At 55.8% G+C, this 27,454-nt stretch overlaps 1 protein-coding gene across 14 annotated transcripts; it reads right to left on the bottom strand.

Moving 5' to 3' along the window:
- Positions 1-6,356: 6,356 nt before the first annotated feature.
- On the bottom strand, positions 6,357-26,428 carry GPR132 (G protein-coupled receptor 132). Of its 14 annotated transcripts, XM_063645450.1 has the most exons (7): positions 26,252-26,420; positions 23,925-24,039; positions 14,796-14,935; positions 14,094-14,207; positions 13,243-13,814; positions 12,345-13,097; positions 6,357-9,066 (listed from the first exon to the last, which is right to left on the bottom strand). In XM_063645450.1, the coding sequence occupies exons 6-7, from the start codon at positions 12,376-12,378 to the stop codon at positions 7,958-7,960; spliced, it is 1,143 nt and encodes a 380-aa protein (XP_063501520.1). In that variant the 5' UTR covers positions 12,379-13,097; positions 13,243-13,814; positions 14,094-14,207; positions 14,796-14,935; positions 23,925-24,039; positions 26,252-26,420; the 3' UTR covers positions 6,357-7,957. The 14 variants fall into 14 exon arrangements, with proteins under 14 accessions (XP_063501520.1, XP_063501522.1, XP_063501519.1 ...); XM_063645452.1 differs by lacking the exon at positions 14,796-14,935 and having other exon boundaries at positions 23,890-24,039; XM_063645449.1 differs by lacking the exons at positions 23,925-24,039; positions 26,252-26,420 and adding an exon at positions 21,324-21,498.
- Between the last annotated feature and the right edge of the window lie 1,026 nt (positions 26,429-27,454).

The following is a 27,454-nucleotide window of genomic DNA, read 5'->3' as shown; positions in this document are numbered from 1 at the left end:
TGAAATGAAAGTTGGCTGCATTGGCCTCTGGTCAGGAGTCCCCGGCACATCCGTCTCAGGTGCTCGGAGGGAACTCCGTTGTCGATGCCTGGCTTCCCGGACTCTTGCTCACCGTGGATTCTCACCACTTCTCGAGCACCTGAAGTGCTCCCTGCCCTGGGCTTTTGCCCTGCGCCTGACCCAGACCAGCTGCAAGGTTGCTCCCCACTTCCACTGGTCTGGGCTCAAAAGCACCTGCTCAGCGAGGCCATCCATGGCCCTGTCTGCAGCCCACTCAGCCCTTCCCAGCATAGATGACCCTGGCACATTGCATACTGGTCTTGCTCATCTTCCTAAGAAAGCAGTGACCTGGATACGGTTATTGTCTCCATTTTCCAGATGAGGACAGCGAGGCACGGAGAGGTTGGGTGACTTGTCCAAGGTCCCAGAGAGTAAAGGGCAGTGCTGGGGTCTCAGCTCAGGCCCTGGAGTCCCAATGTCCACACGTGAATCCTCAGCATCACGCATGTGTCTCTCTCCAGGCAGAGGGCAAATGTGCTTGCTGTCCAAGATAATAAAGATAGCTTCTCCCTCTGGGCAGAAACTGGGCAGGTTTGCTAGCAGCCCTTTCAATGACTGGTGTTTCCTAGCCCAGGGTTCCTTAGCTGTGTGTATAGCATCCACCAGGGCCACTCCTCATTGTCCGTGGGGCTGGGGGGCTGGGGGGAATATGAAGCTCGTGCTGCCTGCTGTGCTGTGAGTAACAAAGTCTTTGTCTCAGACCCAGGTGTCTCATGTCTTGCCCATGTTCAGAACACTGGCAGGCTCACTGTTCACTTGCAGACAGAGTGAACTCTCAGACCCTTCATTTCTTCCTTTTTCCTACTTCCCCTTACCCTCCTCCTTGAGGGCCGGCTTTTAACCTGCCGAGGGAGCCAAGAGAGAGACGTGGAGAGGGCTGGGGATTGCACAAATAAGTAAAAGCATCGGGGATGAAGAATTTGAGGATTCTTGTTTCGGAGAAGGGAGTTGCAAATTAGGAAAGTGGTCAGGCTGGACCAACTTCTGGCTGGGTGGATTGAAATTGGAGATATCAGTACAAATCCAGTTCCAATATGGATAGCTGGAAATACAGATGTATATCTATGTGTGTGTATATATCTATGTGTGTGTGTATATCTATGTGTCTGTGTATATCTATAGGTGTGTGTATATCTATGTGTGTGTATATCTATGTGTGTGTATATCTATGTGTGTGTGTATCTATGTGTGTGTATATCTATATGTGTGTGTATATCTATGTGTGTGTATATCTATGTGTGTGTATCTATGTGTGTGTATATCTGTGTGTGTATATCTGTGTGTATATCTATGTGTGTGTATATTTATGTGTGTGTGTATATCTATGTGTGTGTGTATATCTATGTGTGTATCTATATGTGTGTGTATCTATGTGTGTGTGTATCTATGTGTGTGTGTATAGGCATACATATTTTCTACAGCTCTGGAAACAGTGAGCACCCCTAGTGCCCAGATCTTGGACTATTATTATTAATATTTTTTTGAGATGGAGTTTTGCTCTTGTCACCCAGGCTGGAGTACAATGGCACGATCTCGGCTTACTGTAACTTCTGCCTCCTGGGTTCAAGCGATTCTCTTGCCTCAGCCTCCTAAGTAGCTGGGACTACAGGCACGTGCAACCACGCCCAGCTAATTTTTGTATTATTAGTAAAGACGGGGTTTCACTATGTTGGCCGGGCTGGTCTTAAACTCCCGACCTCAGGTGATCCACCTGCCTCGGTCTCCCAAAGTGCTGGGATTACAGGTGTGAACAACTGTGCCCTGCTTTCTCTACCATTTTGTGACACAGAATGAAAGTCCTCACCAGGGCCATGCCCTTGAACTTCTCAGCTTGTAGAACTATGAGCTAAGTAAACCTCTTTTTTTCTTATAAATTATGCAGTCTCAAGTAATCTTTTATAGCAAGACAAAATGGACAGAGACCCGCACATACATATATGAGAGAGAAGGGTAAGCCTGACCTCATAGTGGAAACCTCAAATTCTCTCCCCAGAAATGGTGTAATAATTGCTTATTCATTAATGAATGTAAAATGCTTACTAATTAACTTTTCAGTGGGGAATGGCGGCAGACACCATCGTACCCAAGTGACAAGGGTTATCATCACCAGTGATGGCCAGATTGGCCCCGTGGGCCTCCGGCAGGATGCTGTAAGAGGAAAGTCTCACTTCTGAGGGGTTCCTCCTGGAAATGAAGAGGCCACAGGAAACAGACAAGGCTAGAGCAAGGGCCATCCCACAGAGACCCATAAGACCCACAAAGACTCATTGAGACGGAGGAGAAATTGGCAGGGGATCTGCAGAGTCGATGGGGACATTGGATCAGTGGTGGCGTCCTGATTTTTCAAGGTTTACTGCAATTACTTGGGAGAGAGTTCGTTTATTTCCAAAATACTCTCTGAGCTGTTTAGGGGAGCAAGCCTGGAGTCTGCAGCTTATTCTCAAATGCCACATAAGCAGGAGAAAGAATAGCGGGGCAATGTTCACACCTGGAGAATCTGTAGGACAGGAATATCCAGGTCTCTTTGCACGGTGTTTGCCACCTTCTGTAAATTGGGATTTTTTTTTTTTTTTTGAGACGGAGTCTCACTGCAACCTCCGACTTCCTGGTTCAAGCGATTCTCCTGTCTCAGCCTCCCGAGTAGCTGGGATTACAGGCACACGCCACCATGCCCAGCTAATTTTTTTGTATTTTTAGTAGAGACGGTGTTTCACCATGTTGGCCAGGATGGTCTCGATCTCCTCACCTCGTGATCCGCCCACCTCGGTCTCCCAAAGTGCTGGGATTACAGGCGTGAGCCACCGCGCCCGGCCCCCAAATTGGGAATTATTTCAAAATAAAAAGCTGGATAAATGCATACACACAAGACAGTATCAAGTATTTCCCACGAGTGCCTGTACAGGCAGGTAAGGATTTAGGAAAGGTCTGGAAGGATGTGCAAAATGTTCCGCTTGTGAAGGCTCCGCGGTGGCGGGGACACTGCTCGGGCTCCGCTCCCGAACGCCGGAGTGCTCTGATGGGGCCGCCTCTGCACTGCGTGTCCACAGGCGCGGCCCGGCTGTCCACGGGCGCCCTTTGCAGCTGCTGCCCCCTGGCGGCCGCGGGCGGCTACTAGCGGGAAAGCGAAACCCGCCCTGTCCATTCAAGCCCCGCTGCCTGGCGCCCTCTAGGGCCGTTCTTGGGAACAGGCGGACCTTTCGTCAAGGATAGTCTTTCCCTGCAAGATTCCCCACTGGGGGAGCCAAGGAGGAAGTTAAATGAAGATCTGTGTTTTTGAGCGCTGCTTTGTGCCAGGCTCATCTTAGGTGTGGGACGTGTATTATCTGAATTAATACCCCACCAGGCCTGTGGGACACTCACTGTCACCATTCCCAAATTATGGATGAAGAAAGGAGGTACCAAGTGGTGGAATCACCTGTCCATAGCGAGCTGTTCCTCAGGAGGGTGGCCGCCCCACGCGACCATTCAGTGTGCTCTCATTCACACGTTCATTACCCAAGAGCACTGCTAGGACTGGGGGCTGGCTCACTCCTGCGATCCCAGCACCTTGGGAGGCCAAGGCGGGCGGATTGCTTGAGGCCAGGAGTTCGAGACCAATCTGAGCAACATAGTGAGACCCTGTCCCTACAAAAAATTTAAAAATTAGCTGGGCAGCTGGACATGGTGGCACATGCCTATGATGCCAGCTACTCAGGAGGCTGAGGTGTGAGGATTGCTTGAACCCAGGAGGCAGAGGCTGCAGTGAGCTGAGATTGCACCACTGCACTCAACTCCAGCCTGGGTGACAGGGCAAGACCTTGTCTCAAAAAAAAAAAAAAAAAAGATGGATGTGGTGGCCTATGCCTGCAATCCCTCCCAGCACTTTGGGAGGCTGAGGCAGGCAGATTGCTTGAGTCCAGAAGTTCAAGACCAGCCTGGGCAATGTGGTGAAACTGTGTCTCTACAAAACAAACAAACAAACAAACAAACAAAAAACAGCTGGGTGTGGTAGTGCACGCCTGTGGTCCCAGCTATTCAGGGGATGAGGAGGTGGAGGCTGCCGTGAGCTGAGATCATGCCACGGCACTTCAGCCTGGGTGACAAAGCAAGACTCTGTCTCAAAAGAAAAAAAAAGAGTCCTCCATATGTGGTCCCCCCTCATGCTGTCCCTTCCAGGCATGTCCCTCCCACAGGCCAGGAGGCTGCAGGGCCACCAGGATGTGACCTCCTTGGGCTGTGCTCCCCTGCCCCAACTCCAGGCAGTAGGATCCCAGAATTCCCAACAAAACTCTCCCTGCCTCCCTGGCCTATGCGGCCTCTCCCTGGGCTATCGCTGTGAGGTGTCCACAGCCCCTGCCATGCCGGGCGGAGTGGGGATGGTCGGAGGGGAGCGGGCGTGGACGGGACACAGGGCCTTCCGGAGAGCCTGAGGTGCTGCTTCTGAACCGCTCCTTCCCCTGGCGTGCAGGTGTCTTCATCACAGTAGGACCTGGGAGAACAGTTCCGTAGGTCCGGGGGCTTCTCTCCAGCTGGCGAGGAGGTGTGTGGTCCTCTCTCCGTGTCACCGTTATTCAGGTAATGACAGGGCAGTGAGCAGCGCAGTGCTGCCCCTCCTGGACCCTGCCTGAAGAGGCAACTGTGGCCAGAGCCTGGAGGGCAGGGCATGGTGCTGGAGGCAGGGGTGGCCCTCGGGGCTCCTCTCCTCATTCCCGCCTCCCTGCGTGGGTCACAGTGGCCTTCACTGTGGCCTCCTCACTACCTGGGGTGCCCCAGGAGCACCTTGTGGAGGGGGTGCCTGAGTGAGGTCAAGCGGGCGAAGGAAGGGGTAGATGGTGAGAGAGAAAGTGAGCGAGCGCAGACTCCACACAGGGCGGCTCCTAGCGCTGGCCACCTCAGAAGCTCCCAGCAGCAGCACAAGCTGGATGACGGGGCCAGGGCCTGTGGTCAGTGGTCAGTGGCTGATGACAAAGCCATGCTGTGACCCTCTCTCACTGCCAGAACAGATGCAGGGTGGTGAGCAGACGCGAGGTGGTGAGCAGCCAGGCAGGCCCGTAACCTCCACCTCCCCAGCTGCGCCCGTCCTGCAGGGACTCAACCTGCTGCCCTCCACCCACAGCCCTTGAGGGTCTCAGCGTTAAGGGCTGGGCTGGGCCTCCCATCCTGGGTGCCTGGTCCCATCTGGGCCTCACCCTGGGCAAGGTCCCCGTAGCTGCCCCTCCCGTCAGGTAAGCCCCACCCCCAAGTCTGACTCTGAGTGGGTTGTCTTTGCATAGAGCTTCTCCACCTGATGGTGACTGTCGTGGGTCCCGCAGGCCCGGTGTCCATTTTTAAATTTCGCTGCAGACATTGCTCCCAGGCGCCCTCTGAAACCCCCACAGAGGTGTCGTCCCCAGGTCCCATAGGGCGTTTGTCTCCTGGCCTCCCCGTGTGTAGTGGTGCAGTCCTAGCTCACTGCAGCCTCCACCTCCCAGGCTCCAATGATCCTCTCACCTCAGCCTCCTGAGCAGCTGGGAATGCAGGTGCCACCTCACCCAGCTATGCCTGGTAACTTTCCTGCCACTGTGACACCAGCCAGTTCAGGCAGCCCCTCGCCTGAGCCAGGTACTCTGGGTGTCTCAGCCCAGCCCTGCTGCCCCTACCAGTGGGTGAGACGGTGCCCGGTCCCCAAGGCTGGGATCTGACATGGGAGTGAGGCTCTTATTTGTTGCTCTGTGGCAGCAAAAGATGAAAAAGCGGACTCTGGCCTTCAGAGCTGTGAGAAAACTGTTTTTTGATTGTGTTTTTTTGTTGTTGCTGTTGTCATTTTGTTTTTTGAGAAGGAATTTTGCTCTTGTTGCCCAGGCTGGAGTGCAATGGCACGATCGCAGCTCACTGCAACCTCTGCCTCCTGGGTTCAAGCGATTCTCCTGCCTCAGCCTCCGGGGTCTCTGGGGTTACAGGTGTGCGCCACCACACCCAGATAATTTTTTTTGTATTTTTAGGAGAGACGGGGTTTCATCACGTTGGCCAGGCTAGTCTCGAACTCCTGACCTCAGGTGATCTGCCCGCCTCGGCCTCCCAAAGTGCTGGGATTACAGGCGTGAGCCATGGTGCCCAGCCCGGTTTGTTGTTTTAAGCCATCAACTTGTGGGAACTGCTTATAGCAGCCACAGGAAAGCCCCTGCTGGACATCGTTATGATCCCTTTTGCCCCAGCCCTGAATATTCCAGACTGGTCCAGAACCTCAGCCCCAACTTTTCAAGTCTCTGGTCACGGCTGTCCTCTGGGAGCCTGGGGGCACACTCCTCTCAAGGCAGGAGAAATGTTAACTGTAAAGGTTAGATTGCATGATTTCTTTTATTTTTATTATTTTTTTAATACCAAAAAACGAGACAAGGTTTTGCCATGTTGCCCAGGCTGGTCTCAAACTCCTGGCCTCAAGTGATCCTCCCGTCTCGGCCTCCCAAAGTGCTGGGATGACAGGCGTGAGCACTGCGCCCTGCCTTGTGCTTTTATTTCTAAACACATTTTCCTAATATATTTTTCTGATGACTCTCAAGGGGAGGATGGCTGTTTTTGCTGGGTGTGGTGGTGCACGCCTGTAGTCCCAGCTACTCAGGAGGCTGAGCGGGGAGGATTGCTTGAGCCCAGGAGTTTGAGGCTGCAGTGAGCTATGATGGTGCCACTGTTCTCCAGCCCAGGCAACAGAGCAAGGCCCTGTCTCTAAAAAAATAAATATTAAAAAAAAACAAAACAAAAACAAAAACGAGGAAGAGCAACTGCATAGCTACCTGACAAAACAAGCGCATGGCTCAGCCCCACAGCCCTGCGCAGCCTCCCTGGAAGCCCCTGCACTGTGCTGGGCGCTGGGCTCCCCATCCAGGTGCTGTGTCTGCCCGGCTCTGTGCTCTGAGTGCGTGCGATGTGCCCGAGGTGTCAGGGCAGGGAGGAGGATTGACCTCGATGGTGACCCAGGAGGTAGGTGTCGTTGGCCCCATTTTACAGATGGGGAAACCAGGGCATCAGTGTGACCTGGCCTAGGCAAGGCCTTTGGGGCAGACCCAGATCTGACTCAGCCCCGAGGGTGCAGGGAGCTGGCTTTCTCCACCAGACAAGCAGGCCAGCTGCTGCACTCCCCCCTCGGTAAGGGGCTGGGGGTGGGGGCCCTACCCTGTACGGACCCCTCACCAGCTTCTCCCCAAGGATGCAGCTGGGGACTCCCGGCACCCCTTGCCTCTGCAGTGGCTGTGTCACGCCTGTCCTGCCAACTGCCGTTCTGGGCGTGGACATTTGGGGCTCCCCGTTGGGGACGCCTAGGCTGCGTTCTGGGAGCCGGAGCAGCTGGCCACCCTGCCCCACAGTTCCCTAGAGGCCCTCCAGCTCAGCACAGACCCAACCCCAGATGACGGCTCCTGCCCCCTTGGAGGTGGTAGGCTGCCCTATGCCCTCCTGGGCACTGCCACAGTGCTGGGTGACCCCCGGCATGGTGCCCACTGACATTCTGAGGCAGGAGCCCAGAGGGCTCACAATGCGCCACCGCATCCGGGCAACACTTGCAGAAATGCTCCGCAAATAAAGTCATTGCCACTGATGCGAACAGGACAGCCACCAGGTACCTCTGCCAGCAGGCCTGCTGCCTGCCCACAGCCAAGGGAGCCAGCCAGGCGGGCTGCTGATGAAGAGGCCCCACTGCCTGCCACACGCTCTCTGGGCTCCTGGCAGCCTGGAGGTATCGCTCCTCCCCTTGGCATGCAGCCACCTTCCATGTGGGAAAGCCTGGGGCCACTGGTCATGGAGGGAGTGGCTTCAGGAACGAGAAATTGGTAGTTTGTCCTCCAGAGGGGACACGGGCACTGTGGCTGGTGGGCTCAGTGGACAGGAGACATATTGCTGGCCCCAGGACCCCCAACCTGCCATCCACCCCTGCCACACAGTGGGCTCAGCAGGACTCCTCAATCAGCCTCATTGCAGGGCATGGTGACCCTGGTGGGTGCACGGGCCTGGAGAAGGTGTAGTGGTCTGCAAGGGCCATGGGCGACGGCAGCTCCTCGGTGTCCCTGGTGTGGGTGAGCCTGGTGATGTCTGTCCTCGTGGACCACTGTTTCCACCCCTTATGGATTCTGGACACTTCTTGGCGGGAATGGTCCGTGGCCAGCACGTAGATAATAGGGTCAGCCACGCTGTTCACCGTGGACAGGCACAGAAACACCACAGAGGCTGTGTACAGCCTTTCCTCCAAGCCGCACATGGCGTTCCTGTCTCCTCTGTAGTAGGAAAAGGCAGCAGCTTTGACGAGGAGAACCAGGTGGTACGGGGCGAAGCAGACAAGGAAGATGACAACCACCGCGATGGCCGAGTGCTTCACCTTGGCCTTCTGGGCGGCACTTAAGCCCATGCTCCGCTTGATGCTCCTGAAAATCCGGTGGTTGGTGAAGGCGATGATGGAGAGGGGGATGGCAAAGCCAACGGTGAACCTGGCATAGTAGTACCCGGCGATCCTGCTGTCCATCTGCAGCATGTCGAAGCAGGTTTCCTTGTCTTCCGTCTGGAACACCGGGTAGTGAACGATCCCGACGAGGATAAAGATGCAGGCGGAGATGAGGATGGCGGTCCTCTGGCGGCGGTGGCCCCGACTCTCCAGCGCGTACACCACGGCCACGAAGCGGTCACAGGAGATGCAGCACAGAAAGAGGATGCTGACGTAGATGTTGCAGAAGAAGATGTAGGCGGTCACCTTGCAGGCCAGCAGGCCCAGGGTCCAGCGGTGCTGGTTGCGGATATAGATGACCCAGAGCGGCAGCGTGCCCGTGTACAGCAGCTCGCAGAGTGCCAGGCAGAGCAGGTAGATGGCCAGCACGTTGCCCTGCAGCACCTGCAGCAGCGCCAGCCACGCAGTCAGGCAGTTGGCCGGCACCCCCAGCGTGCACACTGCGCTGTACACCACGACCAGGACTATTCTGCTCTCCTCGAAGGACACGTTGCTGCAGGTCTTGGCGGGGAGGCCCAGGGAGGCCCACGGGGTAGTGGTGGTCACTGGGGTGGCGTTTCCTGTGGGACAGAGACAGGAGTGAGGACAGCAGTCCCTGGAAACCACCTGGGAGAGACTCTACTATGGGAAGAAAGGATAGAAGCTTTGCAGTAGCTCAGACTAGATGCACGCAGGTGTTTAAAACATTTCCAAATTGATTTTTTAGAGCAATTATTAGATAGCAGATCTCTAACCCAGCAGCATCATGGACAAAGCATGCAGGCTGGGCAACACTGAATCGTTTTTCTTTCTTTTTTTTTTTTTTGAAATGGAGTTTCGCTCTTGTGGCCCAGGTTGGAGTGCAGTGGCACAACCTCGGCTCACTGCAACCTCTGCCTCCTGGGTTCAAGCAATTCTCCTGCCTCAGCCTCCCAAGTAGCCAGGATTACAGGCACATGCCACCGTGCCCAGCTAATTTTTGTATTTTTAGTGGAGACGGGGTTTCACCACGTTGGCCAGGCTGGTCTCGAATTCCTGACCTCAGGTGATCCGCCTGCATCAGCCTCCCAAAGTGCTGGGATTACAGGCATGAGCCATTGTGTCTGGGCAATACTGAGTCTTTGTAACTCACTGAGGTCAGTTTTCAAAAATGTTGCTTGGGGCCTGGCACGGTGGCTCACACCTGTAATCCTAGCATTTTGGGAGGCTGAGGCAGGCAGATCACTTGAGGTCAGAAGTTTGAGAGCAGCCTGGCCAACATGGAGAAACCCTGTCTCTACTAAAAATTTAAAAAAATTAGTTGGGCATGCTGGCTCGCACCTGTAATCCCGGCTACTCTGGAGGCTGAGGCAGGAGAATCACTTGAACCCAGGAGGTGGAGGTTGCAGTGAGCTGAGATCGTGCCGCTGTGCTCCAGCCTGGGCAACAAGAGTGAGACTCCGTCTCAAAAAAAAAAAAAAAGTTGCTTGTGTATTTGAAAAGAATGTTGATCTTGTAATTGCTGTGTGAGTGCTCTTCTAAGCAGTCTGTTAGGCGCTGCTACTATGCCCTTCCAGTGCTGTTCCCACTTTACCTCCACTCCCCACCTGGCCCCATAGCTGGGCACTGCCTCACCCTAATTCCTAATCTGTAGTCTGTAGTCTTTTTTTTTTTTTTTTTTTTTGAGATGGAGTCTCTCCCTCTGTCCCCCAGGCTGGAGTGCAGTGGCGCGATCTCAGCTCACCGCAACCTCCGCCTCCTGGGTTCAAGGGATTCTCCTGCCTCAGCCTCCTGAGTAGCTGGGATTACAGGCATGCACCACCACAACCAGCTAATTGTGTATTTTTAGTAGAGATGGCATTTCTTCATATTGGTCAGGCTGGTCTTGAACTCCTGACCTCAGGTGATCTGCCCTCCTCAGCCTCCCAAAGTGCTGGGATTACAGGTGTGAGCCACCAAGCCTGGCTAATCTGTAGTCTTACCACATATTTGCCTGCATGAACTATCAATTACTAAAAAAGATAACTAAAAGCTCCTGTGGGAGTGGTGGATCTGTCCACTTCTCCTTGTATTCTCCCAACGCTTGCTTTATGTATTTGAAGCTATTGTTAATTGGGGCATAGGAGTCACAAATGGTTCTGTCTTCTTGGAGAATTGATCCTCTTATTGCTATGTCATATACTCCTCCTCTCAGTGGCAGGCAGAATAATGACCCCACCCAAAAGATGTCTAATCCTAATCCTTGGGACATGTAGATATGGCAGGTTACATGGCAAAGGGGAATGAAGGTGCAAGTTGAATGAAGATTGCTAACTAGCTGACAGTAAAATAAAGAGATTATTCTGGACTATCTGGTGGGCCCAGTGGAATCACAAAAGTCCTTAAATGTGGGAGAGGGCAAAAGAAAAGGAGATCAAAGTGATCTCAGCCACCTGCCTCAAACACAGTTCTCCAAGGTCAGAAACTCATCCTTTCCAGCCAGGGGGTTGCTAGAGGTCACGCAGGGTGTGCAGTGGCGTGACTTCCCCAAGCTCTGCCAATGCCACCAGCTCCAGCGTCCTGGCTGCCCACTCTGGCTGAGTTCATGCTTCTGGGCCTTCTGTGGTTACAGATCATGGAGCGTCACCTCCAGGTCAGCAGGAAGCCGCAGACAGACCTGGCCTCAGCACCCTAGGGAGGGACAGAGCATTGCCACACTTCTCGGGCCGCAGCAGCCCCGGGCGGGGCAAACTTCAGCTGTGCCCTGGCGCGAGGTCAGGGGTCCCTGGGCACCGTCCAGCCCGCTGGCCTCAGGAACCTTCCACATGCAAATGTCGTAGTTTCCTTGACCTCCCTCCTGTACTTGAGGGCCTGTTGACCTCCAGCACGATGGGGCAAGTCACCCCTAACAGGGTCGGCCCTGAGGCCCCATTGTGTTGCTCTTTTCTTTTTTTTTTTTTTTTTGAGATGGAGTCTCAAAAAACTGTGTTGATGCAGGCTGGAGTGCAGTGGCGCGATCTCTGCTATTGCAACCTCTGCCTCCCAAGTTCAAGTGATCTCCTGCCTCAGCCTCCTGAGTAGCTGGGACTACAGGCACTCGCCACCACGCCCATCTAATTTTTGTATTTTTAGTAGAGACAAGGTTTCACCAGGTTGGCCAGGCTGGTCTCGAACTCCTGACCTCGGGTGATCTGCCCACCTTGGCCTCCCAAAGTGCTGGGATTACAGGTGTGAGCCACCGCGCCAGGCCACTTGTTTTTGTGCATTTAAAAAATTCAGCCGGGTGTGGTGGCTCACGCCTGTAATCCCAGCACTTTGGGAGGCCAAGGCGAGCAGATTACTCGAGGTCAGGAGTTCAAGACCAGCCTGGCCAACCTGGTGAAAACTCGTCTCTACTAAAAATACAAAAATTAGACGGGTGTGGTGGCAGGTGCCTGAAGTCCCAGCTACTTGGGAGGCTGAGGCAGGAGAATGTCGTGAACCCAGGAGGCAGAGATTGTGCCACTGCACTCCAGCCAGGGCGACAGAGCAAGACTCCATCTCAAAAAAAAAAAAAAAAAAAAAAATTTGGCCCCGTGGGCCATTCATTCCTTTAATCCCAACGCTTTGGAGGGACAAGGCAGGTGGATCACCTGAGGTCTGGAGTTCCAGACCAGCCTGACCAACATGGTGAGATCCCATCTCCACTAAAAATACAAAAATTAGCCAGGCGTGGTGGGCACCTGTGATCCCAGCTACTTGGGAGGCTGATGCAGGAGAATCCCTTGAACCTGGGAGGCAGAAGCTGCAGTGAGCCGAGATTGTGCCACTGCACTCCAGCCTGGGCGACAGAGTGAGACTCAATCGCAAGAAAAAAAAAAATGGAAAAAGTGGAAAATTGTACACACAACAAGGAGTTTACCATTGTAACCGTTCTTCAATAGCATTGAGCACATTCACATTCTTCTGCAACCATCGCCAACATCCGTCGGCAGAACCTTCTCCTCTTCTCAAACGGAGACTCTGCCCCAGGAAGCACTCACTCCGCATTTGCCCCCAGCCCTCGGGCCTCCATTCCACTTTGTCTCTGTGCGCTGGGCTCCCCCATCACCTCCCCACGTGGGTGGGCATCTGTGTGTGTCTTCAGCGTGTGTCCTTCGGTGTCTCACGTGCTCCACTCGCCATGACGCCCTCAAGCTCCCTCCTGTTGCGGCGTGTGCCAGGACTTCCCTTCGTTTCAAAGGCAGGATGGTATTCCATTGTATTCAGTGTGTCCTCCAGGGTCTCACCAAAAATACAAGTATATATATATATATATATTCCATTGTGAACAATCCTCCAAATGTGGCGTGTGCCGTGTTCTGCTCATCCATGACTCCGCTGACAGACGCTGGGCTGCCTCTGCGCCTTAGCTGAGCTGCTGACAATAACGGTGTTAAGAACAGGAGGAGGGTCTGTTCACGTCCCTCCGTTCTCCTGGGTCAGACCCGCAGTTGGCATTGCTGGATCTCATGGCAGTTCCGTCTCATCTTGTGGGGCGTCTCCGCGCTGTTCTCCACAGTGGCCGCGCCGACCCACCTTCCGCGGGGGGTGTGCAGGGCTCCGGTTTTCCCACAGCCTCCACGCTTGCTGGGTTTCTCCGGGTGAGTGTCGTGCCCCTTGCTCACCTTCCTCTCTGGGCAGAGGGAGAGAGTGGGTATGACTGGGCTGCCTCACACTCAGTTGTCACCACTTTGCCCAAGACACAGGGCTGTGATGGGCGGCGGGGGCAGTGAAGGCAGTTCTCGGGTGGGAGGCCCAACGCCTGGGTTTGCACTCACTGTTCTTCACCCGGACGGCTCTTTTCCCATCATATGAGCGCCCCAGCCTTGCAGTGCGAGTCCTGAGCTCAGAGGAAGTTTCCGGCCCCTACACGGGCCCCGTCTCCTTCATGACAATCACACGCCCTGGGAGGCAGAGCCAGAATCCAAAACACAAGGGGAGACGCAGGCAAGACCCAGGGTGGCCAGAGGGGCCCCTCCAGCCCCAGCCTGCACAGAGCCACTCTGGTCTGGTCCTTCCCCGACTTCCTATGGCTCCCCCACCCCACACATGGTTGCCGTGCAGTCTCAGTCAGGGCCTCAATGCCCCTCAGTCCCACACCCCCTGCCGCAGGCCTCACCCAGCCTTGGGACCTTCACCTCTGGACACCAGGTCCGTGGTGTCTGTGGCTCTGTGCCCATCTGCTGAGGGGGCTATCCCCCACTCCCCCGCCTCCTGCCACACGTGACCTCCTGGGAAGGAGCCTTCCTGACGGGTCAGAAGGAGGGGCAACGGCACCAGGAGACGCGTGGATGCGGGGGGCTGGCGGTCAGCTCCTCATGGCCCGGACCACGTAGGGCTCCCCTGGGACCTGTGGGACAGGCCCCTGACTCAGTACTGCGTCGCCCTCCCAGGAGCCACCAGCTATGCCCACATTCCTGGTCCTGGCTTCCCAAAACTTCACGAAAGAATTATGAAATCAGCCCTTCATTTCTCCATGTAGCACCTCTAGATTTATTATTGCTAAGCTAGTTTTTATCTTGGTAATCTATTTTTATGTGTTAATTTTGAATTATGAGACAACATGCTTCATGGAAAAATTCTCATGGGCTTCCTCTTACATGTTCAAAGTCGGAGAAGGCTCTCTCACCTGGCATATTTTGCGGGTTCCAATCTCAGTGTGGCTCTAAGATAAGCTTTCTAAGTACATGTCATGCGTCTTGTCGGTCCTATCAAGACGTTCACTCTGAGAGTTTAAAATGACCTGGAGAAAGAGTAGGTTGAAATTGCTTTAGGGAAATCAGATTGAATCACAAGTTAACCCACTGACAAACGGCTAGTGAGTATTTACTAATTTACTAAGTGGCCTGTTGATTTGTAGGTGTTTTTTGAATGTGAAGGATCTGCCGTGGCATCCCATGTGATAAATACAAGCAAGGCTCCAAGCCAACAGGCATCAAAACATCACATTAGGCACTGCGACTATATACGATTCTTTTTTTTTGAGATGGAGTCTTGCTCTGTTGCCCAGGCTGGAGTGCAGTGGCACAATCTCGGCTCACTGCAACCTCTGCCTCCCGGGTTCAAACTATTCTCCTGCAGCAGCCTCATGAGTAGCTGGGACTGTAGTCGCCTGCCACCATACCCAGCTAATTTTTGTATTTTGTTTTTGAGACAGAGTCGCACTCTGTTGCTCAGGCTGGAGTGCAATGGCATGATCTCGGCTCACTGCAACCTCCACCTCCTGGGTTCAAGCGATTCTCCTGTCTCAGCCTCCCAAATAGCTGGGACTACACGCACTCGCCACTATGCCCAGCTAGTTTTTGTATTTTTAGTAGAGACAGGGTCTTACCGTGTTGGGCAGGCTGGTCTCGAACTCCTGACCTCAAATGATCCACCCACCTTGGCCTCCCAAAGTGCTGGGATTACAGGCCTGAGCCACCATGCCTGGCCTAGGTACTATTCTTGTTTGTCAATTATACCTTTATAAAGCTGGGAGAGAAAAGAAAGTTGATGAGCTTTCACAGAAGACATAAAAATAGCTCCTAAAAGCCAGGCGTGGTAACTTATGGCTGTAAATCCCAGCCCTTTGAGAAGCTGGGGTGGGAGGATAGCTGGAGTCCAGGAGTTCAAGACCAGCCTGGGCAATATAGTAACACCCCACACCTACGAAAATATAAACAGGCATGATGGTGCACATGTGTAGTCCCAGCTACTCAGGAGGCTGAGTTGGGAGGATCGCTTGAGCCCAGGAGGTAGGGGTTGCAGTGAGCTGTGACTGCGCTGCTGCACTCCAGCCTGGGCTACAGAGAGAGACCCCGTCTCAAGAGAAAGAAAAGCTCCTAAAATCCGAAAAATGTTCAACTCCACTTCTAATCAGATAAATGCAAACATGGACATCTGAAAGACAGTCTTTTAAAATCTTCTTTTGGCCTATCATGTTGGCAAAAATAAAGAACTTTTAAACTCATAGCATTTGAGAGTAGGCAATGGGTGCCCGTACACAGGACTGACGGAAGTATGAATTGGCTTGCAGCAAAATTTTGCAATATGTTTCCAAAAATCTATTAAATGTGCTTAACTTTTTTTTTTTTTTTTTTTTTTTTTTTGAGACGGAGTCTCGCTCTTTCACCCAGGCTGGAGTGCAGTGGCGCGATCTCGGCTCACTGCAGGCTCCGCCCCCCGGGGTTCACGCCATTCTCCTGCCTCAGCCTCCCGCGTAGCTGGGACTACAGGCGCCTGCCACCTCGCCCGGCTAATTTTTTGTATTTTTAGCAGAGACGGGGTTTCACCGTGTTAGCCAGGATGGTCTCGATCTCCTGACCTCGTGATCCGCCCGCCTCGGCCTCCCAAAGTGCTGGGATTACAGGCGTGAGCCACCGCGCCCGGCAAATGTGCTTAACTTTTGACCCGGCTGATCCCCTTCTAGGAATTCTTCCTGGCTACCCGAGGTGTGACGTGCACATGGCCTGGAAGCTGTGTCACCCACGGCATGAGGGGCCCAGAGGAGGGAGGCATGGCGGGCGGGCGGGCAGCTCATGGCGCAGGGCATGCAGGCGGGTGGCGCAGGGCACCCAGGGGCCTGTCCCTCTGCTTCCTTCCCTAACCTGAGGTGCCTCTAAAACAGGCACCACCCTGACCAGCCAAAGAGGGTTTGCAGGGAGGAGAGGGCCCTAAACGCATCCTCAGATGGTGTTTGTGCCACTCCCAGAGCCCTGCAAAGCCTGAGGGTCTCACTCTGCTGTTTCCGGGCCCTGCAGTGCAGGGATGGAGGCTGAGCCTGGCAGCTGCCTCACTAGCTCCAATCCTGCCTGCCTGGTGCCAGGCCTGACCCCCACCCCATGCTGCCTGGTGCCACCCTCTGTCAGCGGAGACCCTCATGGGAAGCCAGCAGGTGCAGTCAGTCCCCCAGGGCACACTCCCATCCCAGGGCTGGGCCGAGCCCGGCTACGGGCAGAGCACCTACACAGCAAGGCCCCTTTGGGCCCGAGGCCTGTATGTTGAGAGGCTGGCCAGGGGCACTCCCTGGAGCCACGTGCTCTTCCTGCCTGTCCCACATGGCTCTTGCAGGAATTCTCCGGAAGCTGCTCAAAAGTGAGGCAGAAACCAGGGACACCCCCACCAAGGGCTCTGGGTCAGCAGGTGGGGCTGCCTGTGTGTTGACATCCGCAGCTGCCCTTTCAAGTATATTTCTGTGAAAGGAAAGTATCTTGGGCCCCTTCAAGCTGGGAACTGCCCAGGGCCGATCTGCCTTCCGTTCTATTCAAAGTCATCCCTCTGCTCACTGAGACAGATGCATATTTTGATGGCCTCCTTTGGAGAGACTTATCAGAAACTGAAAATAATGCAACCATTTATCTCTCACCTACGGGTAGGCCACAGGTAGGTGAGAGACAAATAGTTGGGAAGCCCCCTCCCTGCTTCGAGTTGTCCCCACCTTTCTGGACGGAACCAGTGTACATCTCACATATATTGACTGATGTCTCTTGTCTCCCTAAAATGCGTGAAACCAGGCTGTGCCCGACCCCCCTGGGCACGTCATCAGGACTTCCTGAGGCTGCGTCACAGACGCGTGTCGTCAACTTTGCAAGTAAACCTCCTAAAAGGATTGAGACTTGTCATTTTTTAACAATTGGAAAAACAGGAAGCCACAGTGTTCTCCCGAGATTACAGGAAGCTCGTTAACATATGGAGAATTTTAAAGCAATATCTTGAAAACACATTAAAAAGTGAGACACTGAGTCAAGAAAGAATCAAGAAAAGCCATCTCCAAAGTGATGCCTCCTTGGCGGTGGGTGGCGTGAGCCGGAGGGGTTCCTGGGCTACCCATGCTGCCCCCACTCTGCCACTGGCTGGAGTAAGTATGCACTCCTCCCTGCATCTCGGGCCAGCCCCCTGAGTGGAGATGGTGGGGCAGCGCTGAGGGTCTTCAGACTCTCCCTGGGGTGCCTGTGTGCTGGGCGCTGCCCTCCCAGCTGCTGCTCTGCCAAGATCCGTGTGGTCCTGTCATCTGGCTGCTGCGCCAGCTCCAAGGCCCAGCAAGAGATGCAGGGCTCTCTGGCCATGCCCCAAACAGAGGGGGTCAGCAGGTGAGGAAGCAGTGAGCCGGAACCAGGAGGACCAAGGAAGGCAGACCCCCAGCCAGGCAGGGGGCCCGAGTGGGCTGGGGGCACGCCAGAGCCACCTGGGACCAGTCCAGTTCCTTCTGAGTCCCGGGGGTGTGGGGGGCCCCACCAGCCTCGCACCGGGCCTGGCTTCCCTCCTCAGCTGCTGAGCCCCCTTCAGTGGCCCTAGAAGCCCCGAGTACGCTTGCTCGCTGGTGTCAACTCTGATTCTGCAGCCGCCCCCTCCCCACCTTCCAAATTCTGAGTAACACGAGGCAGGGACCTCTCCTGCCAAATGAGCAGGAGTGAGCACACGGAGCCACTGGCTGAGGCCCCTGGGCCCCATCAGAACACCTGAGCGGCCCCGGAAGGGGCTCCCAGGGAGTCTGCCTCCTTCACTTTAACTGGACCAAGGGTTCTGGAAACCCTCCCAAACCTGGGCGGACGAGCTCTTGGTGGTCCAGGGCTGTGCCGCCCAGTCACACTGATGCCAGCCAGTAACCCTGGGGGAAAGGGCTGCAAGCACTTCTGCAAAACCAAAGGAAGCGGCAGCTGAAGTGAAAATGCACGCGCCCCTCCTGGGCCCCAGCTGCGGGCGGAGGCCTTCACAAGGAGGCCCCTCTGGAATCCAGGCCTGTATGTTGAGAGCAGAGACTAGCCAGGGGCAGGAGCCGGAGCCAGCTTCCCATCCAGCTGGTCCCATGTGGCCCATGCAGCGCCAGCTGCTGATGTCCAGATCCCACCACGTGCCTGACCTTTGGGCACCACGGCCTGGCAAGGATGCCTGGAAAGAGTCAGTGGGCCCAGCAGGAGGCCCAGTGGGAACAACTCAAGGCAGGGCAGCCGGAGAGCCGGGCCCACTGGACGTCCCACCTCCCACGCACCGAGGTCCAGCTCCTCAGCACGCATGGCCAACCAGGCTTGGGCGCCAGGGGAGCCCTGCACCAGCCCTTTGCTTCTCAGAGCACATCCAGGCGTTGTCTGGCATTCCCTGCCGGACAGGCCCACAGCCTCAGGCAGCCCACCGGCCTCTTCCAAGCGCCTTCCTGGACCAGGGTCCGGGGTCCCGCCAGCACCTGCTCACCATCCTTTTGCCGCACCTGCTACTCCTACTGCCCCGGGAGCCTCTGCCTCCCCTTGAGGTGAGTGAGCTCAGGAGAGAGGCTCCGGGCCCTCTCTCCAGCCAGCGCCGCGGCCCCACCCGCCAGCTGCAGTGTCGTGGTCCGTCCTGGCCCGGGGCCAGGGCTGTTTCCTCCACAGAAAGGGGCACGGGGTACAGCAGGTCACCCACATCTCAGGCCCTGCTCTTCCTCGGGGAGGGTGCAGTGGGGCCCGGGTCCTCTCTCAGCTTCCCCTGGGGCTGGGTCTTCAAGTGGAAGGACAAGGCCAGGCAGAGGCTTCCTGTGTTGTTCCACTCAGGAAGCAGACACCACCCTCCTGGGGTGGGGGGAGCCCCTCCTGGGCTGTGCATGGGGACCGCCCCTTCCTCTCATCGCCCCAGCTGTCTGGCCCACGGGTGGGGCTCCTCTCAGCTGTGGGGTGGGTGGGAGCGACCGAGCCCTGTGGGAAAGGCCCCCGGCGCAGACTTTCACTCCTGAAACAGCAGCAAGGTGCTCCCAGCCTGCCGGAGGCTCGGGTAGGGGACAGCCCACCATGCTCACAGCACCAGCGATGCAGGCAGACCACCATGCTCGTAGCACCAGCAATGCCAGCCTGGCCTGGTGGACTCCCGGGGGACTCTATTCTTGGTCTGCTCTGAGGGACTATGACAGGCTGAGGCCCCCCTATCACTGTCCAACTCCAACTGGATTCAGGGCAGCGTGGCCAGACGTGATGGCCATGGTGAGGTCCCTCGGATGACTCCAGCCACAAAGCCACAGTGTGGGTGGGCTCAGGTCAGCCTGACACCCCCGTGCATTCATCCCTGAGCTCCAGCTGCATCTCCTGTCCCTGCAGGCCCTGGGCCCCTGCCTCCATCTCCCATCAGCAAATGACCAAGCCCCTCATCTCCCAGCCTCCATGCTGGGCAAACGCGCCCCTGTCCAGCTCCATCTTTAAGCCACACCTTGGCAGCCCAGTGAGGCCAGCCCTCCACTGCTCTCTGGACTTCTCTCTCCCATGTCCCACCTGCCTTTCTCCCGCTCTCAGCGTGTCGGTTCTGAGGCTGCTCTGTCTTGCACTTTCCATGCTTCTTCCGTGAACCCATGTTCTTTCTTTCTCTCTTTTTTTCTTTTGCCTTTTTTGCCCTTTTTTTTTTTTGACATGTAGTCTTGCTCTGTTGCCCAGGCTGGAGTAAAGTGGCACAATCTCAGCTCACTGCAGCCTCTACCTCCCAGGTTCAAGCAATTCTCCTGCCTCAGCCTCCTGAGTGGCTGGGACTACAGGCGTGCCACCACGTCCAGCTAATTTTTTTGTATTTTTAGTAGGAACAGGGTTTCGCCATGTTGCCTAGGCTGGTCTTGAACTCCTGGGCTCAAGAAATCCACCCGCCTCGGCCTCCGAAAGTGCTGGGATTACAGGCGTGAGCCACCACGCTCGGCTGGATTGCCTGTGATTTCTAAGCTGTTTCACGGTTGCTGGCCATTCCTAGCCATTTCCGTCTTTTACTCCCACCTGCTTTGGCACCAGGCAAACCTGTGACCTCCTTTCTGCCGTCACGTTTGAGCAAACCCTAGGGAGGGAAATGTTGAGTCACCAGCTCCAACCTCCCTGCTCCACCACGCCCGTCCAAAGCCCATTGTCAACTTTCTTATTTTTCCCAATTTGATAGATTCTTTTTTTTTGAGACGGGATTTTTTGCTCCTGTTGCCCAGGCTAGAGTGCAATGGTGTGATCTCGGCTCACTGCAAGCTCCGCCTCACAGGTTCAAGTGATTCTCCTGCCTCAGCCTCCCAAGTAGCTGGGATTACAGACGTGTGCCAACACGCCTGGCTAATTTTTGTATTTTTAGTAGAGACGGGGTATCACCATGTTGGTCAGGCTGGTCTCAAACTCCTGCCCTCAAGTGATCCACCCGCCTCAGCCTCCCAAAGTGCTGGGATTACAAGCATGAACCACCGTGCCCAGCCCCTATCCTCATCTTCTTCCAGGAGCCTCTGCTCTCCCACCTCGGCCTGGCCAATCTCCTGAAACATCATTTTGTGCTCAGCCCAACTGGCCAGTCTTCAGCAGTCAGTCCCAGCCCCTTGCAGTGGTACAGACCCATGTCATGCGCTTGACAGAAGGTATTGAGCCCCCCCTCCGGCGCTGTGCCCGGTGCGCCGAACGCCACCCCAAAGACTGGTGACCTGCCCAGCCCCAGGATCTTGTCACGTGACTGGGCCGACTGCCACTCACCCCAGCACAGTCCCCACTGCCCTGCTTCTCCCTCCATGTAACCCCAGAAGCAGCACAGGCCCCACAGAGAGAAGCCCAGCCCTTCAGTGCACCCCCACCAATCACGGAAGCAAGTGGCCAAGGAGAGATCACAGGGACAAAGTCCAGCCCCCTGACTCACCACCATCTGGACCGGTAGCCAGGGAAGCCTTTTCCAGAAGAAAGTCTCCAGGAAGGTAGCAGTGACAAAGGTATAATGGAAACTATTGTCCCCCAAATCCTCCGGCCCCATCACATCTGTGGTCACTGGGGGTCCTGGGTTCTCTCTTGGGAGGGACCCCAGATTAAGAACCCTCAACAAAGCCTCCATCTTTACCAACAAATCACCTTTGCCTTCAGATTCCCCTCTGCCCGCCTCCAGCTCCCAGCCCCCAGCCCCATCCCAGAGCCCGGCGACTTACCCAGGGCCCCGCCTGCGTGGCTGGCCTTGCACCCCTCCCTGCAGTCCTAGCTGAGGTTTCAGGAAGTAGCAGGGGTCTAATTATGTTCTGTCTAGAACTCCCCTAACCACAAACAGGGCTGAGCTAGGAGTTAGCCAACCCGGGCTGGGGTATCTCACTGGTGATGACAGCATGGCCTCGTCACCTTCCTGGGGGCGGGAGTGGCAGGAAACCCCAGACTCACCTCTTTTGGCAACAGCAGCACTCAGAGCCAGGCTCCACTCACTCAGGAGCTCCCAGGCAGGTGCCGGGGCCTGGCGCGGCACGGCGGCTGTCCGTGTGTCCCCAGACAGGCAAGGCAGGACACGCTGCAGGGAGGGGTACTGGAAAGACAAAATCCAGCTCCTCTGCAGCTCAGGCCTGGTGTTGCCAGCTCTCGGGCCAGGCAAGCACAGAGCAGGGTGACTTCCCAGAGGCTGTGTCCTCCCAGGAGTCCCTGTCTGGGGTGCCAGGAGTGGAGAGGCCAAGTGCGCCCACTGCAGCCCCGGGACCAGGATGGCACCTGCATGTCCTGGAAGGCTCGGCACAGCCACTGCACACAAGCACCCTCCCCTCCCCGCCTCCCCCTTCCCACATGGGGCAGGGCCATGTGGGAAGAACAGCCGACTGCACACTCCACATTCTTCCCCCAGCCCTACCTCAACCCCTCCTGCATCCAGAACCAAGCCTGGCCTGGCCCAGGAGCCCTGCGGGTGGCCTTCTCTGTGAGGGGCCCTGTGGGAACTGGAGGGTGGGCAGGCAGGGTTGCCTGGGACAGTCCCCCTCACTGTGGGGCTCCCGGCCATGGTGGGCCCAGTTTCCTTGGAAAACGCCAGCTGGCTGTGGACAGCGCCCACAACCCCACTCACCTCCAGGCTGCTTCTGGGTTTCAGGGCACAGACCGCCCCCCCCCCCAGGTGCCCACTCCCGAGCCTGCCAAGCTCCATCCAAGCCAGGCTCTTTCAGCAGTGGGGACAGGGCTGGGCTGAGGGAAGGAGCTGGGGACCACAAATGTCTCCAAGCGACACTGCCCAGCACCGCAGCAGGGACGGTCACTGAGCGAAGACAGCCACCGTCCTGGGTGGGTACGCCCACAGCCAGGAGAGCCCGGTGGAGGCCGAGCCCCCAGTCTACACTTTCCCCCAGACACGTGGATCACAGCTGCCCCCTGCTGCAGGGCCGCATGGCTGGAGGCTGCCTCTGAACAGCGATTTCAGAGGGTTTTGTGTGGGTGGCAGAGGAGTCCCTGGAAAGCCGGGCTTCCCCATTGCCCTGGCGGGGAGGCACAGGTCTCAGGGCAGGGCCTAACTTGGCTTTCCAGAAACACTTGCCCAGGGGGCTGTGATCCTCTAGGGGATCTAGTGCAAACACACGCCTCCACAGGCCACTGCTCACGGGGTCACTGGCCTCCCGGGTCTTTGGGCCAGGGCAGCCCCACCCTCGGAGAAGCAATAGGCAGAGCCCACATCAGGCCAGTGGGGATGATGGCCAGGGACACCTGTGGGTTCCTGTCGGTGGCCCCAGCAGCCTCCTAGGACCTGCCTCCTCCTGCGCCCCACTGGGTGGTCTGTCCGTTCACCAGGGCTCCTCTGCACCTCCAGCTGAGGGGTCCAGGAGTGACACGCGGACCCAGCTCAGGCCATTGTCACCCTCCATTCCTTCTGGCCTTTGCCAGGCAGTCCGGGAATAGCTGATTCAAGTGAGGTCAGTTGAATCATCTCTTTGGGTCCTTCACTGGGGTCTGGGAAAGGAAAGTTGGGTCCCTTGGGTGGCAGGAGCTGTAGGTATGAGCTGGGGGGTTGGCAGCCGTGTACTGGTTCCCCTGCCCCTGCCAGGTGGAGAAGCCAGGCTGGGGTAGAGGGCAGGCAGGAGCCTGGGAGTCCAAACACTGAGAGCCTGGGGGTGTGGATCGGCCCTGCCTATTCCCACCGGGCCTCCGGGACCAGTGGAGGCTGCCCCAGGCTGTGCGGCACCTGGGGTGTTGTCTCTGAGAAGCCCATCTGGGAGCTGGCTCTCCCTGCTCTGACCCCGGCAAAGCGATTCATACCCAGAGAATCCCTCACCAACAGGAGAGCAGGTTTCAGACAGGAAGTCACCAGAACATGCTACGGCTGAGTGACGCACCAGAACAGCTCTCTGCGGCCCAGACACAGCCCTGGTGAGGTCCCAGCCGCAGACACGGGGTGCAACTTCACATCCCGATGTGTGCACCAGAAACCGCCCTGCTGTCCAGCGGGTTCACCAGCCGTTCTCCTGGCCCATCTGGACCCTCCAGAAGCCAAAGCTGGTGATTGCTTGCTAATTTGTCCAGTCAGTCTGGGAAGGCCTGGGCCCAGGGGCAGACAAGGCCAGGAATAAGGGAAGGGAGGATCAGAGCAAGAAATGTCCAAGGGGCAAAGTTGGAAGGAGCTGGGAAGATGGGACAAGGGACCCGAAGAGCCCCCGTGCATGGGGCCAGTGTGGCCTGCTCCACCTCCCGGGCAGACACAGGGCCTTGCTCTTGTCTGGCCCTAAAGAACACTGAACGGCCAGCTCTGGCCTTCCCCACCTGGTGGGTCTGGAGCAGAAGTTCCCAAGGGCTACCTTGCATGTGGGGTGTGGCTGTCCCCCAAGCCAGGTGTGACCACGCTGTGCGGGCTTGCGGGGCTGCTCCTCTGGTGATGGCGGCAGGGGTGGGTCGGGGGCCTTTGCTCTGTAACTGTAGAGAGACAGTGGCCGGAAGGGTAGGCTTTGAGAGTGGGGGCCCCAGGCCTCCCAGCCTCCCAGGAGGACAGGCGTGGCGGGCAGAGGCCCAGATCCCTGTCAGTCCCGTTGCCCAGGCTGGAGTACAATGGTGCAATCTCAGCTCATGCAACCTCTGCCTGCCTGGTTCAAGCGATTCTCCTGCCTCAGCCTCCCAAGTAGCTGGGATTACAGGTGCGTGCCACCACACCCAGTTAATTTTTTGTATCTTTTAATAGAGACGGGGTTTCATTATGTTGGCCAGGCTGGTCTCAAACTCCTGACCTCGTGATCCGCCTGCCTCAGCCTCCAAAAGTGCTGGGATTACAGGCGTGAGCCACTACGCCTGGCTTTTTTTTTGAGATGGAGTTTTGCTCTTGTTGCCCAGGCTGGAGTGCAATGGCACAATCTTGGCTCACCACAACATCCACCTCCCGGGTTCAAGCAATTCTCCCGCCTTAGCCTCCCGAGTCGCTGGGATTACAGGCATGTGCCACCATGCCTGACTAATTTTGTATTATTAGTAGAGACAGGGTTTCGCCATGTTGGTCAGGCTGGTCTCGAACTCCCGACCTCAGGTGATCCTCTCACCTTGGCCTCCCAAAGTGTTGGGATTACAGGCATGTGCCACCGCGCCTGGCCTTCTCTCTTGATTAAGGACTCATAGATTTGTATTTTATGGTAAAACCTACACAAGATGAAAATTACCATCTTAGCCATTTCTAAGTGTACCGGTCAGTGGCTCTAAGCACATTCATGCTCTGCAACCGTCCCCACTGTCCATTTTCAGAAATTTTCCATTGTGTAAAACTGAAACTGCCCTCACTACACAGTAACATCCCATTCCTCCCTGCGCCCAGCCCCTTTCACTTTCTGTCTCCATACATGCAGCTACGCCGGGTACTTCATCGTAAGTGCAATCACACAGCGTTTGTCCTGACGTCTGGCTTATTTTACTTAGGGCGATGTCCTCAAGGCTCATTCTTGCAGCACGTGTCAGAATTTCCTTCCTTTTCGAGGGTAAATAACATCCCTTGCGTGTCTCTATGTTTAGCCATTCAGGTGTTGATGGGTGGACATCGCTTGGCTGCTGTGAATATGGGTGTGTGGGATTCATGGACTTTTATATCTTCCATGTTTTTCTGTCCAACCTAGTCATTATTTATTTATTTATTTTTATTTTTATTTTTTGAGATGGCGTGTCGCCCTGTGGCCCAGGCTAGAGTGCAGTGACATGATTTTGGCTCACTGCAACCTCCGCCTCCCGGGTTCAAGCGATTCTCTTGCCTCAGCCTCCCAAGTAGCTGGGATTACAGGCGCCTGCCACCACATCCAGCTAATTTTTGTATTTTTAGTAGAGACGGGGTTTCACCATGTTGGTCAGGCTGGTCTTGAACTCCTGACCTCAGGTGATCTGCTCACCTTGGTGTCCCAAAGTGCTGGGACTGTGCTTGGCCCCTAGTCATTATTCTTGATGATGCTCAAATTGTCCTAGATTTGACAAATCACCCACTCTGCCTCTGTGCTGACGATTATAGGGCATATCCTGTGCGTCAGTTTCCAGGCACGGAGCCCCCCTCCATCAGGTGTATCTGTATATTCACGCCTCGCCGGACCCCTCTGCTCAGATGGTGATTCCGTCCCTCAGAAGAAGTCTTCCCAGCCTTTTTGACTCCTTGTTCGCTCCCTTGGAGGAGGGCTCTGTCCTGGCCTCCCCCACCCCTGCGTGTTGGTGATGCAAGCCGGGGGTGGGGACCGGATGACAGGCCAAACGGGAAGAGGAAAGGCGGAAGTGTCCTGAGGTTTCTGTGGGGGGACAGCTGCTCTGGTAAGAAGGCAAGAGGCCCCAGGTTTCAGCCAGAGAAGGGGTTTTTAGGGAAGTTTTGAAGACAGCCTCCCCGAGACAGAAGAGACGGGGGAAGATAGGGGCTTTTGAGAAGTGTCACCCCAAGAACTGGATAATTCTGAAACTCCTTGTTGCCAGTGTGTGTTCCTTTGACCAGGGCATACCCCCAGTGTGAATCACGAGTCATGGTTTCAACAGTCAGTGTGTCCTAGTGAGGACTGGGAGAGGCTGCCTGTGACCCCAGAAACCCAGACGACCATGCCTAACCCACCTAATCCACAGTTCCCTCTTTCTCAGGGCTGGCACGACAGCCTCCACAGCCATGGGAAGCCCCCAGCCTTACCTCATAGGAACCCCAGATGGCAACTTGAGCTCCAGCCTTCACATCTGTGTTCCAGGAATGAAGAAGGAGCGAAGGAGAGCAGGGCACGGCCCGTCCCCTGTGTGGAGACTTCCCAGAATTCCCACCCAGTTCACCTGCTGCATCTTCCCTCTTTCCTGGGCCCAACGTAGTCTTGTGACCACATTTGGCAGCAAGGGAGGCTGGGAAATGTAGTCTTTGATGTCACTGCCCCAGCTGATGCTGGGTGCTCTTCTAAGCAGGAAGCAGGCGCGGAGTCGGCGATGTGTGCTGCAATGGCACACACTGTCACCAGCTTTTCTCCCACCTAGCAAGGGCAGGTCCCTGGCAGCTGAGCAAGGGGCATGCTGGCCAAGCCCAGGGACTCAATTACCCCAAATGAGAAAAGGGCCAGGGGATGTTGAACTGGGAAGAAGGAGGTGGAGTCCCGAGGCCAGAGACGCTGGGCGTATGAGAGAAAGCTTTTCTTCTATACTGTAACTCACAACGCCTCTGGCACTTCACTTCTGGGGTTAGGTTAAGGGCTCAGTTGCCCATGACTGCCCTGACTTCAGACACCAGTCACGGAGGGGTGGATCCCCGGGTTACCCACTACTTCTGAATGCCTTGGCTATGACAAACGGGAGGTCTGATGACCCTCTCCTCAGGTTCAATCATTGCTAGAACAGCTCACAGAGACTAGAACAACTGTTTGTTTCCTACTACTGACTTTTTTTTCTGTCATGCTCTCTCTCAGCAGAATATTTTATATTATATATATCTATTTTTATTTTACATTTGCAGACAGGGTCTGGCTGTCGCCCAGACTGGAGCGCAGTGGTGCAATCTTGGCTCACTGCAACCTCTGCCTCTTGGGCTTAAGCGATCCTCTCACTCCAGCCTCCCAAGTAGCTCAGACTACAGGTACGAGACACACACCCAGCTAATTTTTGTATTTTTTGTAGAAAGAGGGTCTCGCCATGTTGCCCAGGTTGATTTTGAACTCCCGACTCAAGCGATCTGTCCACCTTGGCCTCCCAAAGGCGTGAGCCACCGCACCCGGCCACTTCTGGCTTATTACTAAAGGAAGCAACTCAGCCAGCAGAGATGCTCAAGGCAAGGTACGGGGATGCGGGTAGAGCTTCCACGGCCTCTCCGGGCACCTCCCTCCCAGAGCCTCCACGCGTGCACCAACCCAGATGCTCT

Source organism: Symphalangus syndactylus, chromosome 8 (genome assembly GCF_028878055.3).
Source record: "Symphalangus syndactylus isolate Jambi chromosome 8, NHGRI_mSymSyn1-v2.1_pri, whole genome shotgun sequence".
NCBI classification, from domain to species: domain Eukaryota; kingdom Metazoa; phylum Chordata; class Mammalia; order Primates; family Hylobatidae; genus Symphalangus; species Symphalangus syndactylus.
Note: the sequence above shows the minus strand (reverse complement) of the source record. Positions and strands in the feature narration are given on the sequence as shown.